The sequence below is a fragment of the Antennarius striatus genome, chromosome 11 (genome assembly GCF_040054535.1).
Source record: "Antennarius striatus isolate MH-2024 chromosome 11, ASM4005453v1, whole genome shotgun sequence".
Lineage (NCBI taxonomy): Eukaryota > Metazoa > Chordata > Actinopteri > Lophiiformes > Antennariidae > Antennarius > Antennarius striatus.
Window position 1 is genome coordinate 19,097,501 of NC_090786.1, and position 17,433 is coordinate 19,114,933.

General features: G+C 39.4%; 1 protein-coding gene across 1 annotated transcript in view; it reads right to left on the reverse strand.

The window, feature by feature from the left end:
* The window catches only part of cdh23 (cadherin-related 23), a 208,418-nt gene that overhangs the window by 78,249 nt on the left and 112,736 nt on the right, over positions 1–17,433 (reverse strand). Inside the window, exons 10-12 of the mRNA XM_068326936.1 lie at positions 15,218–15,406; positions 9,203–9,352; positions 8,371–8,529 (exon numbers count right to left, since the gene is read on the reverse strand). Of these exons, the coding sequence (XP_068183037.1) occupies positions 8,371–8,529; positions 9,203–9,352; positions 15,218–15,406 (498 nt within the window). The remainder of the gene's footprint in view (positions 1–8,370; positions 8,530–9,202; positions 9,353–15,217; positions 15,407–17,433) is intronic.

Here is a 17,433-nt window from a genome sequence, read left to right on the forward strand (position 1 = left end):
TCTGTGTCCGTGATCAGACCATAGATCAAGCTTTACTACCACCACACAAATACAAATTCCACACAACTGGGTTTGCAAAGAACAGATGTTTATCAATGAAGACATGTGATGCAAAGTAAGACAAGATCCAACATGGTTGTGTTAAATTATTCACAGTGATGTTTTGGGTGTAACATTGCTTTAGAGTGTAACCCTCCAAATACTAAACATTGGAAAGAGTATGTAGATTTCAATATAATCTATAAAATATATACAGTATGTTATATTACATATACTGTAGATAAGAGAACTATTAATTTCCTATGAAGCTTGTTCATGTGTGAGCCTGTCTTCTTCCGTAGCACCATGGACAGCGCTATGAATTCCTCAATGTAACCAAAGTTAAGTCCCAGTAATACCCTTGGAAACCATATCATAGTAAACTTTTCTGTACATGAACCCCAAGTCTAGATGTGGTTGCTTCTAAATGAGACTAAGGTGATTAGGAGGAGACAGAGGTGACCCTTTCAACAGCTGGTAGAAGAAACTTTGTTTGTTCTCACTGTAAAAGGTGAAAGTGGAGGTGATGACGGATGAACGAGTAGGTTGAATTTGAAAGGGATGTCTCTCTAATATTTTTTACTTCTGTTTTACACATAAAACTGCTTACCTTGAAGATAGGACAGAGGAAATATAGTAATATACAGAAGTACTTGACTTCACATATGACTGAATGGAAAAGGTGAGTGAAAGTATAAACACTTTTCCTTTGCCTTTGGAGAACCTGTGAAGATAATGATTATATCTTGAACAGCTTCTTGTTCAATACTCCTGTGATTAACTAATGAGGAAATAAAATCTTATATTTCCATTCATTTTCTTTCTTTCACACACAGCCAAAGTTGAGTGAAACCAGCAATATGACGGAGCTCAGAGACAAGATGCAAAATGCTTCACCTACTTTGATCAAGCAAAGACCAGTAGCATTTTCGTCATTCCCCCAGCTGTGACCTAGTGCACCTGCGGGGGTTGATGGGAGTTGTGTTTGTTTTTACTGAGGACACTTTGGTGTAATGGCCATGGCAAGCGTACATTTACGACTGCTTTATTTCTCTAAAACATTAACAAGCAGGTGGGGGTGCTCACAGCGACTGCCGCCTGCCAAGAGGATTGAATTTCTATTATCTTCTGAGAACCCAGAAACCAGCAAAACAGAGGGATACAATTTTAGCAATGTGCTTTAGACAATGTATACTTCTAGTGAGACAACCTGTGAGATAAACTGTAGTTTTAGCATGCGTACACAACCACTATATGGTGATTAAAACCACATGTGAACCACTGAAAACACTGTTTCCTCTGGATAGGGGAAAAAAAGAGCAGGAGAGATATAGAGATGGAAAGAAAGAGGACAGCATTGTGGGCATAAGCTAGAGACAGTTTGCCAGAGAAAAGGCTTAATGCAGAGCTCAGTGGCTGGCAGCTCCACTTTGCCGACAGGCCTTGGTCCTCCCCCTCTCTTTTCTGTTTCTGTTCTCGATGATGTAGGAATCAGATTAGCACAAGCAAAGGGAGAATGGAGAGGGAGATAAAGACTGGTGAGTGCTGGATACTCCAGAAGCATGCTGAATATAAGCAGAAACCATGTGTGGATGCAGTAAAGGTTGCGTGTGATGGCAGCAGGGCTGAAGATCATACCGTGGACACTAGGAAAATGTTCAAAACATCTGGCTTTATTTTCTCAGTTGTTATTATGTGTTTTCACATAACTGAAATACAAATGTAAATAAATAAAATTTTAGATAACAAACATCCATATATTTGGGTGTAATGGGAATTTCACCTAGGTGAATTTGAAGAGAATAGAGAAGTCTGTTCTGAGGCAACTCTGCTCAGTTAAGTTGTTTTGGTCCATTCCAGTATGCAAGGTCGCCTGATAAAGACGTTTTTCTCGGGGAATGTGAATGCCTCCTACACTGCCTTCCCAGGTGTAGCGAGGGCTTCCCCACACTGCCTGAGAAACCCCGTCTTTCTCAGACAGTGTGGTGCGATGTTTATTCAGACATATAAAAGTAGAGGGTTTCCGGCACCATGTTGGAGTCAGCTGCAGGTTGCCTACGAACGCCCAACATGATTGATGCTACTCTACCTGGATCGTTGGGCTCCCCGATTCGTGTGTCAAGGTAAGAGACTGAGCACATTTGGAATGCTTTACCTCAACCAAAGAATTTGTGGGTACTGTCCTATGCTCTGTGGAGGGAATGAACGACACATTTGTTCTAGCAACATAGGGGGTCCTGGGACTCAAAGTACATTACTATGCTCTGTGGGGAATTAAACTACAAGCTTACTCCAGCGGTTCTTTGTGGAGGATATAGCTGCCGGTTATTCTAGCATCATAGTTGTCATTACTATGCTCTGTGGGGAATGAAACTACGAGGTTACTCCAGCTGTTCTTTGTGGAGGATGTAGCTACCAGTTTATTCTAGCATCATAGTTGTATATTATCTACTGTTTGCTGCTCATTATTTGTTGTTTGTTTGCTCTATGCTCTGCGAGAAGTAAACCATTCATTTATTACAGCATCATAGCAGTTTTCTGTCTGATTCATTGTATGAGTTTTTCTGTGCACCTACCTCCGGCGGACATGCAAAATTTTTCACAACATTGGGTTTTCAACTGCTTCTCTGTCAAAATAAAAGAAGGTCTCATCTAAGGCTTTAAGAAATTGAAACAAAATTTTTCTCCATTTTCATAGAATTTATGGAACAAAACACTCAACTTCAGTCTTCACTTAATTATTGCAACAATTAATAATAAACTATTTAATAGCAGTAGTTATTTGCAGGGTAACACAACAAACCCCAGTTCTGCAATCTGAAGTCACAGATAACCCAGTCTAGCTGCAAGTGTATTTGTTTAATCTTAATCACAGTTTTTGGTAATTCAGAGACATTATTTTAAATGTTGCGCATCATTAAAGTGCATTTGTAATTTATTTTAAAGCATTGTCTAAATGCATTGGATGAAGGTAATAACAGATGAGTTGATGGAAGCTTTTCGATTAACTCCTCTTACCAATCCTCTTTCCATTTAAATTTGGCAATCTGATAATAATTCAGCTTTGGAAAGTTCACGCTTCTATTCCTCTCAGCTCCTGCCTACTTGTCCTCTGGCCTGTGTACCCAATCACACCCAGTCTCATGATGCCAGAATACACATGACAAGGCCCCATTATCACCAGTGACACTGTGAGAGCTGCTGCATCCAGGAAAGAGTAAGCTTCACCCCTTTTATTAAAATAATGAATTATAATTACTGTTGTGACTATTACCCTGTAATGCCTGCCTGAGCAGTAGTGGTACTGAAACATCCTCCACTTTGTAATTTATAACTTTCAGCAAGAAGCATTTATCATTGTGCCTTAGTCCTCAAACATGCAGCATCTGCAGAGTCCCAGAATACCCGCAAGATAATACACACATTATGGCATTTGTATGAAACATAGAAGACCATAATCTGAGAAGAATGCAACATTTGACACATTTCATATGAGAAAGACCGACTATAAGAGAAAGGCAAGACACAGGTAAACTATACTTCTATATGCATATTAGATCTGCATGTCTACTCATCACAGATATAGGCTACATATCCTCTGAGGTAGCGCCTAATGGGTAATAAGAGCCTCTGATCCACAGAAAGACAGAGAAGAAGCCATTGACTGGATAAATGCACCTGAAAACCATTAGCAATTTAATGGTAAATGGAGAAAGGAAGAAAACAATAATAACTGACAATAAATATGGAATGAAAGGAGGGAAATTCTCTAAAACCCAAGGAAAGAAAATCAGAATGATTTCACTGATCACAGCAGCTGCTGGTGTCTAAAGTCTCCAAAGAGTAAATCACAATAAATATTTACAATGATAAGTAATGCTGCATACCATAAATATTTAACAGTCACTGCCTCCACGTATGTGGTCCAATAGGAAGCACGAGTTTCCACGGGGAAACAGCAGCGGGTGCTGAGTAACACATTGACTAACAAGGTGCATAAGCTTTGATCTGATAAGGAATGACTATTAACCCGAAGTATTTCAGTCACATTATCAGATTACTTGTTTGGCATTTTTTTAAAACAACTGTGAGCCAACATGCATGCTTTCAATTAGCATAGGAATAAAGTTTTATACAAACATTCAAATGCCAACCACGTGCATCGCATTATTTATATAGTACACAAATGCAGAAGCAATTTCATGGTCAGGACACAGAAAGCACCCAGGTTCTTCAAACTATGTTATCACTCTCATTGTAATAACTGGGCATAGAACTTAATTGGATGATCCTATTTGCCATTACTGTCACTTAAAACATGGATGTCCATGGGTATCACAAAGTGGAACCCTACATTGTTTGATTGCTACAACAACCACCAGACAGTGTAGTTCACATCAGCTAAAACAGAAACAATAATAAAAAAAAAAACAGAAAATGATCTGCATGGTCTTTTTTTAAATTCTTGCCAGAGTAATTTTCTTAGCATTAAGATAGTGTTTTAACAGAGACAAATTATATGGACAAATTAAGCAGCCTTAGGACATACTCTAAGATGTGCAGTTGCTTAGATGCTTCTTGTGGGAGGAGGGGGTACCTCATCTCACAAGGGTACGCCAGTAGCCAATTAAAAGGTAGGGTAGACAAATATCAGAAATTTTCTGACCTTTTTCCGGCAATACCTTTAATCAAACTCTTGTCAAAGGAACAAATAAGTGTATTTCTGTATTTCCAAGTTAACAAACTAATCATTTATTGAATTCAGCTGTGTGTGTGTGTGTGTGTGTGTGTGTGTGTGTGTGTGTGTGTGTGTGTGTGTGTGTGTGTGTGTGTGTGTGTGTGTATTTTGTATGGGGGAGGGGGACCCAGACCACCTTGACAGATTAAGGACTAAACAGTTGCCCTCTCTTCTTTTTGTTGCTGAATCATAATATCATGACCATCTGCGGCACCTCAGAGCTGACAGAGACTACCAGAGGCTGATCTCAACCTGACGGGTTCATAACAGGTTCACTGCACTGAGCAGTCAACCTAAACCGCTGTTGAGGGAGACAGGCGCACTGGGAATCAGAAAATGAAAAATAGTCTCTTAAGTGATCAAATTGAATAAAGCAGGTTCTGCTTTGCTCCAATGTAACATCAGGATAAAACTGTTTTTGAGTGTAGTATGAATTTACTGATCTATAATAGAACCACTTGACAATCAACACATTGTTTTGGATTAGAAGATGGGTGAAAACAATGTGATGGTTTTTGCATTGAATCATGGAGTTACTTGAGAAAAGTGCAATTCCAGAAATAATTTGGGATTGTCCGCGGTGCACTGGCGTCGTGCCCGGAGTGTCCCCCGCCTCATGCCCCATGCCGCCGAGATAGGCTCCGGCTCCCCGTGACCCGCTGCAGCAGATATAGCGGTGTTAATCTGAAAATGACTGACTGACTGAATTTGGGCTTGTTTCACATTTAGTTTCTTAATACCTTAAAGTACTTTATAAAGACAGAACAAATATTGAAATATAGAATATGAGTTTTGCACGAGGGACATTGGTTCTCCACTTTCAATCCCAACTATGTCTGAACACTACAAGGCAGACAACCAGCAGTGCGATGGCTCTAATTTGATTCTGTGCTTCTTTTATGCTTTCTAACTTGTTTATACAATGCACGGGTACAATGTCCAATACAAAACAAATAACTCATTATTGACACAAACACAAGAGAGGCAACAGTGGATTGTTTGATCAGACTGCAGCCTGTCAATAAATAGTTTCTGTGATTTTCTGCGGATTACAGCCTTTGTAAAACATTGTATAAATTAATGATAAACTAAATCATGACAAAGCCATATATGTAAACAAGTATGGGCAAACACATTAATAAACACACAAACATAAATAAAAAACCACACATACACAGCACATTGTAACCAGAGCATAACAAAGAGGAAAAGGCTCGCAGTGACTGCCTGGTTTTAGTCAGTGTGTTAATGTGAATGGAATGTGTGTGTGTGTGTGTGTGTGTGTGTGTGTGTGTGTGTGTGTGTGTGTGTGTGTGTGTGTGTGTGTGTGTGTGTGTGTCTTTCTGCGTGTGTGTTTATTTCTGCATCTCAGAATTGGGATATACTAGCTGATCTCTTAAATTTGGTTTGTGTGCGTTGACATCTGAAAGGGTTTGACGACACAGATCTGTGTGTGTGTGTGTGTGTGTGTGTGTGTGTGTGTGTGTGTGTGTGTGTGTGTGTGTGTGTGTGTGTGTGTGTGTGTGTGTGTGTGTGTGTGAGTGTGTGTGTGTGAGTGTGTGTTGACCACCTACAGCTCATCTAACAGTGAATATACAGTATGTGGGTGCTACCACTGATGCCGATACAGACCTCACATCTCATCCTATTTACAACCCATTCACTTTCTAAAGCCAGCAATCATGATTCCCCAGCAGGACACATGCTGCAGCATGAAGCAGACATCAGGCAAACCTCTCAGGTATTAGACTTCCCCTTCAATCCTCATTTCATGAGCAACCAGTCCATAAACACTATTGATTTTGACACTGTAACTTTTGCATTTGTGTCTGGTGGAGTGTGTGTGTGTCGCTGGAACAGGTAATGAATAATTACAGAGTTTTTGAAAGTAGGACTGTTTTTTTTCATGGAATCTGATTAAAGAAGTGAAATTGGTGAGGTCAATAACTGAGAGTAAACCCTGCTACATGGTGGTACTATCATGAGCTGGAATTGCCTAAAGGGTGCTTGAAGTCAAAGAATCTAAACAAATGCTAAAACACCTGAAAGAAATGAAAACCCAAATGCTAAAACCCCTGAAAGAAATGAAAGCCCAACTTTTTGTACATTTGTACATGTACATTATCTCACAGCTATTGAAATAACTAAACATCATCTTATTGATTACCTTCAGCTAAGGTGATCATAGCATTTACATTAACTTGACATCTGCTATTTTAACCCTGCCTGACAATTTTAGGGTTGGTAGATAATATTAATACAGTTTTCAATTTGATGCTACAAGAAAATAAGTTTGAGGATAGAACATGAAACTTCAGGGTAATTGCTTGAATTTAAAATAAAAATATTTTGCCCGACATACCTAGCAGGCATTGCAATTACACCATTGGACTGCACAAATATGACTGTATACACAAGTTAGCCTCAAGCAAGGCCTTTCTGACTGCAGTGTTTAATTCAGTCTTTATTATCTGAGCGAAACTTACTTTTGTCTTTGTAAGAATATCTAATACACAGTTTCCACAATCAAAGGTTTAGGAGCAGACATGTTGTCTTGAGCGTTTAATAATACAGGTAGGTGACTTCTTCCTTTGTTCATGCTTTCGTCTGAGGCAGCCTTGCTTGAGCACCCATGAATAAAACCATATCTGGTGATGTCTGTGTCATGGTGTGGGATATTAGTTTTTCATCTGCCTCTTTGATTCCTTTGATCAGTCGTAAATTTCCCAAATGAGTCTTATGTGTATTAATACTGCATTCATGTGGTGCTGAAGTAGTTCCCCAACTCGGGGAACAAAAACTATTCAGACCAATTTTTAAATATCTGGTAGGTACTGAGAAGGTTCTTCTCTGTTCATATATTGATCATCATCCTTTTACATACATGCATTTTGTAAAGGTATAACTGTTCATTTCTGTCCACATTCCTTGATTATTTAGAGCAGTTATTCATTACTATCTCAGTCTCAAACCGCTTTCAGGATGTAGTGAAATTGCCCTGGGAAATAAAATACAACACATTATAACAATAACATAGTGTCCGGATTATTCTGACATAAAGAGTCAAAGTTCTTAGACTCACTTAACTTATGTGAGAGTTGCTGTTTTCCTTGTGAGTTTTATTTTTAGTATTTAATATGCTGGTTTGTTTCCCGGACTTTGCCTGTTTTTATTTTTATTTTTTGACTTGGATTAATTGCCTCCTTTCAATTGGATTAATTTTCCTATTAGTTTTCATCTTTATCTTTGAAATAATTTTAATTAATTTCTTCATCAGCTCAGGCTCTACTGCCTGCATTTGGCTCTCATTCCTTGAGTTTGGTCTGAGCACAGAACATTCCTTGAGATCTGTCGGAGTGTGACAGTCTCAGGAGTACTGAGATAGATGGGTACAAAACAAATCAGGATTTAATTCCCTAAAAAAAGGCCTGCTAAAAGTTACCAATAGAATTCAGGATTTATTGTAATCTGTTTGGATTCCATTACAGTTGAATTGAGGGAATAAAACACTAGAATCCAGTCATTCTGACTCACTCATTCTCATTCACATTCCCTGTGGTAGACAGCAGACAATCACTGCCACCGATACTCACCAGAATACGTAGCAGTGAGGTGCCAGGGGGTGTATTTTCAGGAAGGCTGATGTTGTAAAGTGGTCTGCTGAAGATGGGCCGGTTGTCATTTTCATTGATTAGCTCAATAAAAATGCGGGCAAAACCCACATGGTCTGACATGGACTCATTGGCATAAAGCTGAGGAAAAACAGCAGGTAGTTATGTCATGAATTTACACAGCCTTAACTCTTCTGGATAAATATTGGTCTATCAATAAAAATTATTTCAGTTTAAGTTTAATCTGACGTACATATATTCATACTTTGCTATACTGCAAATATTATTTTGAGAGAGAACGATTTTTTTTGTGACTTTGAGATATTGTATTGTACACAGCAGGATACCCACCACTTCTGTAAATGACTCAGGGGTAAACTGAGGTGATGAAATACCAATTTCATTGTTCAAACAAGTCAGCGGTAATGTAGCCCCAGTCTGACTGACCCAGACAAATAAAAACAAGTTGCAAGAAACATACTGAAGCTACATCTAGACTTGTTTAGAAATAAGTCATGATCCAAGGTTTGTTGAAGGGTGTTTTCACAGAGACAATGTAGCTGCTATGACTCTGTCTATTACCTGGTCATCAAAGTAAGACTCCTTTTTCTTATTGTACTTTTTATTTCTCTACAAAACTGACTCGTGATGACAATTAGGGATGACAATTCTTTAGCAATTTGAGCAAGTTGAACCATTATATCTTTTTCATGTATTTTATTATTTCCAGGAACAGGTGATCATTTCTGAGTTCATTCTTGCACAATGTTCTGGTGGACTTCATGAGAACATTCAGAATAAGTTGAAAACTCACTGAGAAGCTGTAGCTGCGAATACGTTCAAAGTCCAAAGGCATGGCCACCCTCATTCTGATGTCGGCACGCCCCTGTACCGCCGTGGGGGAGATGGTGAAGTAATCTGAATTGTTTCCAGTCAGAAACACCTGGAACATGCTATTCACCCCCTGCCACAGGGAAGAAAAGAGAGTTGTGAGAAACAGATAAATATTAGATGTTGAGACAGAGAGGGAGGGTAGATGTTCAGTGTTGAATTTAGTCCAAAGATAATGTTTTCCTTAAAAACTGGACAAAGCAATTTAAAATAGTCTTATCTTTCAATCTATCTATGCTTGATAATCTTACAATAAATAATGAGCTGTCCAAAGTCAGGAAATGTGTAAAATAGTGAAATAGTGAAACAGCCTTATGTTCTACCAAATCAAATATGTTTGCCCACATGAAGACTGATAGCAGATAGAAAGTCCTATTAGCACGTTGCTACATGTGCCTAATGCAGAAATGCCTTGTCAGCTTGGGTTGAACAAAGAGAAAAATTAAATTGCTGCCAGATGATAACATCATTGACAACTATAGCAGCAATTGTCTAGAGTTGAAGTTTTCTTATTGGCATTTATCAACTTACCACAACATTGAGACCACCAGGTGCTGCTAGACCTGAGCAGTGACAGCAGCATACACCAATGGGTTAGCTGGGAACCTAATGTGTTTGGTGGCTTGCACATGAGATAGCTCTCTTATATGCTACACCTGATAATATTTTTTGAAATCTTGCAGAACTTGAGCCAAATGGAGAGAACACCCTCTCCGTATCATAGATGCATTGCAAGGCCTTTCAAGCCCTTTTTATGCATTAATGTCCCACTGGCTTTTTTCTAGTGGTCTTAAGACAGGACTTGGTTGGAGGAGGCACAGCTTAATCTAGATGTGGTAGACTTGAATTGACTTGGTTTTCCGATCCAAATGACTCTTTTCACATGTAGAGAAAAAATATATTTTACAATTTCTAATGCTTATCTCCAAGTCCTGCTGGATAAGGGTAAGGCTCCATCAATACTCAGAGGAATGTTGTGTGTTTATATGGCCTGTGAGGGATCTTGCAGGCTTTCTGGGGGCTGTATTGTCCTTACTGCACAGGTTTCAAGGGGGTCCTTGAGGCACATGGCTAATATTAGGTTCCCCAGCCATACCGTATTGGAAACGAGTTAGTTGAAGGTCCTCTGTGGTGCTTTCACTTTAAACCCATAGTCAATGAGTCTTAAGTGGCTCTCTCAATGTGTCTCTCTCTCTTAACAATTACATCTGCTCGAAGGTTAGGGGATATACCTTGAGTGTATTCCACACAGACAATTGGGACTGCTTGGTAAAGTGGGGCATCTCTTGCTACATCTGTGTGCCATTACATTATCAGCTCCATCTACATTTACCACATTCTATCAAATGAATGTGGAAACATCTCTTCCTTTTTACAAGATCCGTGATGGTAGATGTCTGTCATGCCTGAACAGAGCAAGTGGCCAGATGGTCAAGCAAGCTAGCTGGATGCTAGGTCAAGTTACCCTTCAAAACCCCTGATTTTTGTCTTAAGCATTTAGCAGGGCTAGTAAAAGTCAAAGTAAAGCTTCATAATTGGGAATAGATAGACATTGGACAGAAAACATAGCTCTACTGACAATTTTGAGGCCTGTAAATATTTTCCATGTCTAATGATATAGATAGATAGATAGATAGATAGATAGATAGATAGATAGATAGATAGATAGATAGATAGATAGATAGATAGATAGATAGATAGATAGATAGATAGATAGATAGATAGATAGATAGATAGATAGATAGATAGATAGATATACAGACAAACAGACAGACAGACAGACAGGCAGGCAGGCAGACAGACAGACAGACAGACAGACAGACAGACAGACAGACAGACAGAGAGACAGACAGACAGACAGACAGACAGACAGACAGACAGACAGACAGACAGACAGACAGACAGACAGACAGACAGACAGACAGACAGACAGATAGGAAATTGCATATGCATTCGGACATAGTGTACTCACAAGGGTGAGCACTTTTCATGGCTTTGAAGGGGGTCAAGTGACTGCTCTGCCTCTCCACAAGGGTTTCTAACAAGGGTAGCCTTGTACATATGGAATATATAGCTGAAAAAACAATTCTACTGCATATAATCATCCCTATGCTTGACTCTACTTGCCATTTTTGGAGGTAAAAATTACCTAGAACTTGATATTATGTATTTAGTCCAATCTGTTATGATTCCAAGCAGGATGAGCGAGCACTATCAGATCAGATAAAACAGATAAAACATTATAGACCACTGCTCGGTCAGTGAGAACTGTTTCTGAATCACTGCATCATCAACACTAGGCACACATGTGTCTGTCGGTGATATTCCAGCAGTTAATCTGTTTTTGTAACCATAACTTTTTTGCCGTGACTTCTGCTACATTGAGGAGATGCAGACATACCTGTCTTTGATAGCTCATAAGAGAATCATGAGCGGTTGAATCAAATCGGGTAAGTCAGTGCCATCCAATGAAAATGTGACTACAATCTTGATATAACAAAGAAATGAAGGTTAAACAAAATAATTATTGTACAAAATTATCAATGACTTTTAGTGTATTTGTATTATGAACTGGATGAAGAGTCATCTTTATATGGAGAGCAAAGGTTACAGAATAACCTACAGATCATGATGATTCAAAAGCAGTATCAGCATGGCAGCCAGGTCCTTTCATTGTGGCAGGTTTGAAATTTATTTTCTATCTACGCATTATCTCCAATCTTTCAATATATTTCAATACAATATTCTAGTATTCCACTTGCAATATATCTCCTCTATGTACAGTCTATGAAACATGCTATCCTTACATCCCCGGATAGGGATAATAAAGAAAAATATTATAAAAGGGAAAAATAAGATCTGTCATAGGAAATATCTCAGAGGAAAGAACTTTGGTTGTCAGAGTGCTATAGGCACAGACATCAGCTGCTGGTGTGGATAATAAGCTTGATACAACATGAACTGTGTGTCGACATTCATATGAAAGCAAAGAGCCTGCTACATGAAATAATAAAACAAATGGATATGCAAAATTACACAGGAAAAATCAGATCAGTCACTATCCATACACTTATGTCCTCACCTAAATAATTATCACCAAAACAAACTGCCTGCACCATATTGATAATCAATGTCTAAATTTTCATTTGTGTCAAATATTTCATACTATATGTCCCCATATGCTGCCTAAAAATATATATTTATAATGAGGCTGACTGGTATGTTTACCAATGAAGAGGGTTGAAGGCAAGTGCTTTAATCACCATAGAGAGATTTTAGATGATGATCTCTCATGACAACCATGATTATCTACCTCTATTCAGATGCACACATTGGAGTTTGGTTTCGATCTCACCACACTGTACATTGGAAAAACAATGTTAGATTATACATTCATAGTTTCTAATGTAGAAATATTATGTGCTGCATTAATTATATGGGTCTGTTCACTTAATTCAGCATGATTTGATCATTTCTTAAATTCTGACAAAAATCTCAAAAGAATAAATATAAACTTAATCTTATCTTTTGCTGGTAAATCAATAATTTAAACAATGCTGTGGGAAAATATAATACAAGTCAGGGAAAAACCCACATTGCAGCCTCAAGAATCTTGAGGCTGCAATGTCAGTCGTAAACTGAGCAAACATCTAGATCCCTCCTGTATTGATATATAATGCTGCAGGCTGGCCAGCCATGTAGCCATCGTAGCAGGCTGAGGGAGACATGGCTGGTGCAATGGTCGATTGGCATTATGTTGGCGGTTGAAATAGCCCTCTTGTTTTTGTTTTCATCTCTGGAAGAACCATTGTGGCTGATGACTCCTATTTAAAAGACCATCCAATATGCAGGGATGTCACCTCAAACTGCCCATAAACGTAATTGCCCGTCCATTTGCTTCTGCCTTTAGAAGCCCCCAATAAAATCATCCTGTCAGATGCGACCGACACACAAAGTTTAGAAGTTCTAGTAGCAAAACTTTATAGATGTTAACCGAGCAGAAGGGGACATGAAAGAAGAAACAGACAGGTAACTACCACTTGTGTCATAGTTTAAGAAATGGAATGTCTGCCTATAATCCCTCACACTTTGAAAAAGTGAGATTACAGCAGAAGTGTAGTGGAGTGTGAATGAGTGTTTATCGGCCCTGACATGTAGGTTTTTAGGGATCAAAAACAGCAACATAAAACTGCAAGACAAAAAACGTGCAGATAAGAAAAAAAAACTATAATGCTACAGCAGCAGCACTGACAAAGCGGAGGCACTTTTTATGTCTCAGGCATACAATTTAAGGACAAATCTGCATTTGACATTTCCTGCTTTATCCAACTAAAAGACTGTTATATTATATTTATTTTCAGGTTAATGAAATTATATGTATTTGTTAACTTAAAATATTGTTTCATTATTCAGTTCATATCACAACTTAATGTTTCTACTGGAAAATGATCACTTTTTTGTTGTTGTCCTGATGTATTTTGTTTTGTGTGTAGCAATGAATAAGCACTGAGCTGTGGCTGCTAATGCACTTGCTCATACAACATCATTTGTGAATCCAGTCAAAATAATCCCATAGCAATTATCATGGTGAAGCCTCTATTTGTGCTGAGCATCCTCAGTTTAGAGAAGAGAGGGGGAGTTGGGTGGCAGCCTGCTACAGCTCATCCTATAACAGGTGTCTGGGTCATAACCTCATCTTTGTGCAGCAACTCACTCACGGTCCTCTCCTCTCTGCATCACCATTGAAATGTGCCATCCTTGGAATGCATAAACAGGCTCCTGCACTCTTTTTTCTTTAATTGCTTTCTTTCTCTCACGGCTGTTCCTGCTGTTTTTTCCTGCTTCAACAATTATTTAGACTTTGGTTTTGCTCAAATGCAGCCTCCTGTCCTTTCCTGTCTTGTCCTGTCCTGTCCTGTCCTGGCCTGTCCTGTCCTCTCCTCTCTTCTCTTCCCCTCCCCACTTCTCTCTGCTCAGCTCTTCTTCTCTGTTATATGTCTGTCTCTTTTTACTCCCTGCCTTTTTCTCTATCCACTTCACTTGCAGTTATCTGTCAAATTCCATCCTGACGGCTGCTGTGCCTGAATCAATCAGAGTTGACTAGCTTTCGGCTTATCTGCACCCTAGGTGATTGATTTTCCTCGTTAGGTATAATTTGATGCTCTATCCCATCTCTTCCAGAGCAAATTAAATTGTAGTTGAGTCCAATGCGCTGGTGTGAGCAAGCACTTTTGCATGTGAGAGCATGAGAAAGAGGCAGGGTTGAGATGGAGACAGAAAAACTATAAAGTGAAAGTGTTTTATTGTTGTGTTTATTTGTTGGTGCTTGTTGGTGTGTGTGACTGTTACCACGATTGGTTGACAAATAATGGAATGTAGTGGACACACAGAAGGAAACTAATGTGTGCTACCTCACATGTCTGTTGACAATTCTACACACATATGAAATAAGCACATGTGCACATGCAGCAAACACACACACACACACACACACACACACACACACACACACACACACACACACACACACACACACACACACACACACACATAGATACACACTGCATGGAAGTAGCTTAATAGACTGGAGCAAAATATTGTCCAATTGAAAAACAAGATAAATCTACAGGTAGAGATGAAAACACAAAATGCACAATACTGCATGTTCTAGATGTCTTTTCAGTTCTACCTTATCAGACTAAGTCAAGAGTCGAATATGTCTTTAACTGGTTTTTCAGACTACTAATGATTGACTGGGTCTCAGCTTGTGTCAGTTTTTAGGTTCTCTACTTCCTCAGACCCCAAAACTGCCAAGTTGTTTAATCATAGAAATTCTAGCTTTGAACAATTTCAGATGGGACATGTGTAATAACATCTTTCAAAGCAGGATTACAATCTGATTTATTTCATATCATCCAACACGATTCAAGTCACCAACCTCATCTTTATCCTCAGCCTGGATGAAGAGGGGGAGGGCAAAGCCTACTTGGGCCAGTTCAGTGATGCGGACCCGATACTCAGAGCTGTTGAACTTCGGGGCGTTGTCGTTTTTGTCAATTAGCAGGATGGTAAAGGTAGTCATCACTGTTGCCTCTGATGGACTGCGATCATCTTTCAACTCCGTGGCCTTTTAGAGAGAGCAAGAGAGGGAAACAGAAAGAACACACATAGACACACACACACACATGTACGCAAACACACAAAGACAAAGGGGGAGGGAGGGAGGGAGGGAGGGAGGGAGGGAGGGAAGGAGGGAGGGAGGGAGAGAGAGAGAGAGAGAGAGAGAGAGAGAGAGAGAGAGAGAGAGAGAGAGAGAGAGAGAGAGAGGAGATTGGTTTTATTGTACTGAAAATGTCATTTTGGATGGTGGCAGTCAGCACGCAATCTCTGCCTGGTATTTACAACCGTTCGTTTATTGGATCAAAAGGTGGACAGGTGGACTCAAGGCAATCATAGAAATACGCTCAAAGTGAGGCCAAGAGAGCGCCAGTACATGCACATCCACACAAGTACAAACACACACATACGCGCACACATACTGAGATTTAGGAGAAAGGAGTCCCATTGAGAAGATACTATTACACATTTTTACCATTTCTGGCCACTATGTCATCGGAGGGGTAAGCCCTATGAAATCAAAAAGGGGGGGGTTAAGGAATATAGGGATGGCAATTGGTGTCTTTTATTGATAGAGAAGTATCAAAAGGAGCACAGTGGGTAGCGGTGTTGCTTCATAGCAAGAAGGTTCCTTGTTTGAGTTCTTCCTATGTGGAGTTTGCACGTTCTCTCCAGGTTCTCCAGCTTTCTCCATGCATCTTAGGTGAACTGGTCACTTCAAATTGTTCGTAGGTGTGAATGTGTGTTTGCTTGTTGCTTGGATAGGCTCCAGCAGACCCGTGACCTACGACGATTGCAATCATCTCGTCCATAAGAAAATGGATGGATGAAAGGAGTGACGAAAGCACTTGAAGAGGCTGGGAAAACACGCTGGTCTCTGGATAATCAACGTGTTTTTGCCTCTCTTGCCCCAAAGCCATTGAATCATTTGACCTTCACCTCCACATAGTGACCACTATCTAAGCTGCTTGAAGTTGAAAAATTAGTTGTATTACTATGGCACACTGCAATCAATAGTAGCTCCACATAAGAAAGCTCAAGCAGAGACAGGGAGAGAAAATGTAGACACAAAAAATCCATATCTTATAAATACATTATTGGGTGGCATTTTTTTCATTTGCGGTACTTTTGCCTATTTTATTTTCTTGTATGTAATTATCGATTTTAATTAAACAGATAGACCAAGGCTAGAATATGTAAGCAACAGTATTTTAGTATTAATCTGGAGAGACTGTTTTGTACCAATAGTCTAACCTATTTTTAAGAGCAATGATTACACATAAGTGTGTAAATACACAACATAGTGAGGCCATAAGGTATTTTTAAAGTCTTTTATTCTGCTGTACAGCTGCAACAAAGTTGTCTTGACATGCTTTAAACACAACAACCAAACAGTGCAGGGACACGGCAAACAGTAGGTCTTAGATCGCAAGTCAACTTCCACTTTCAGTGACACTTGGAAATCCATTTCACGCACCCTCTCACATCTTGGGGTTGCCCCTCAGTGTCCAACACTGGACAAATACTGGAGTGAACAACATGGGCAGGCTGTGTGTGTGGTGAGAGAGTGGGACTAACATCCTGAAAAGCCGTGGGTGATAGGCTTGGTGGAAAGATGGAAAATTCAGAGACAGAACCAAGAAAAATTAAGGGAGAAATGAAAGGGATAAGGGAGGCCCCAGTATTAAGGGCTCTTAATACTGGGGCCGCATCATTGTCCTGTTGCTTTATCTTGTCCTCTGCGCCTCCTGTCCTCAGATATGACTTTTCATTCAACAAACCTCTGAAGGCGAAACTCATAGCATCACAAACACAAATGCCGCCACTGACAAGCTCAATAAAGGTACTAGAGTTTGTCCTGGTCACATCAGTGTTATGGCATCATGAGAAAACATCTGCAAACACATATGGTCCAGGACATGTTCTGTCAGTTTTAAGTGTAACATTGACCTTGACATGTTTTTTAATTATAACTGTGCGTATTTGTGTATATGTATAGTATGAGACAGGATAAAACACAGCATTTAGCAAGTCCTT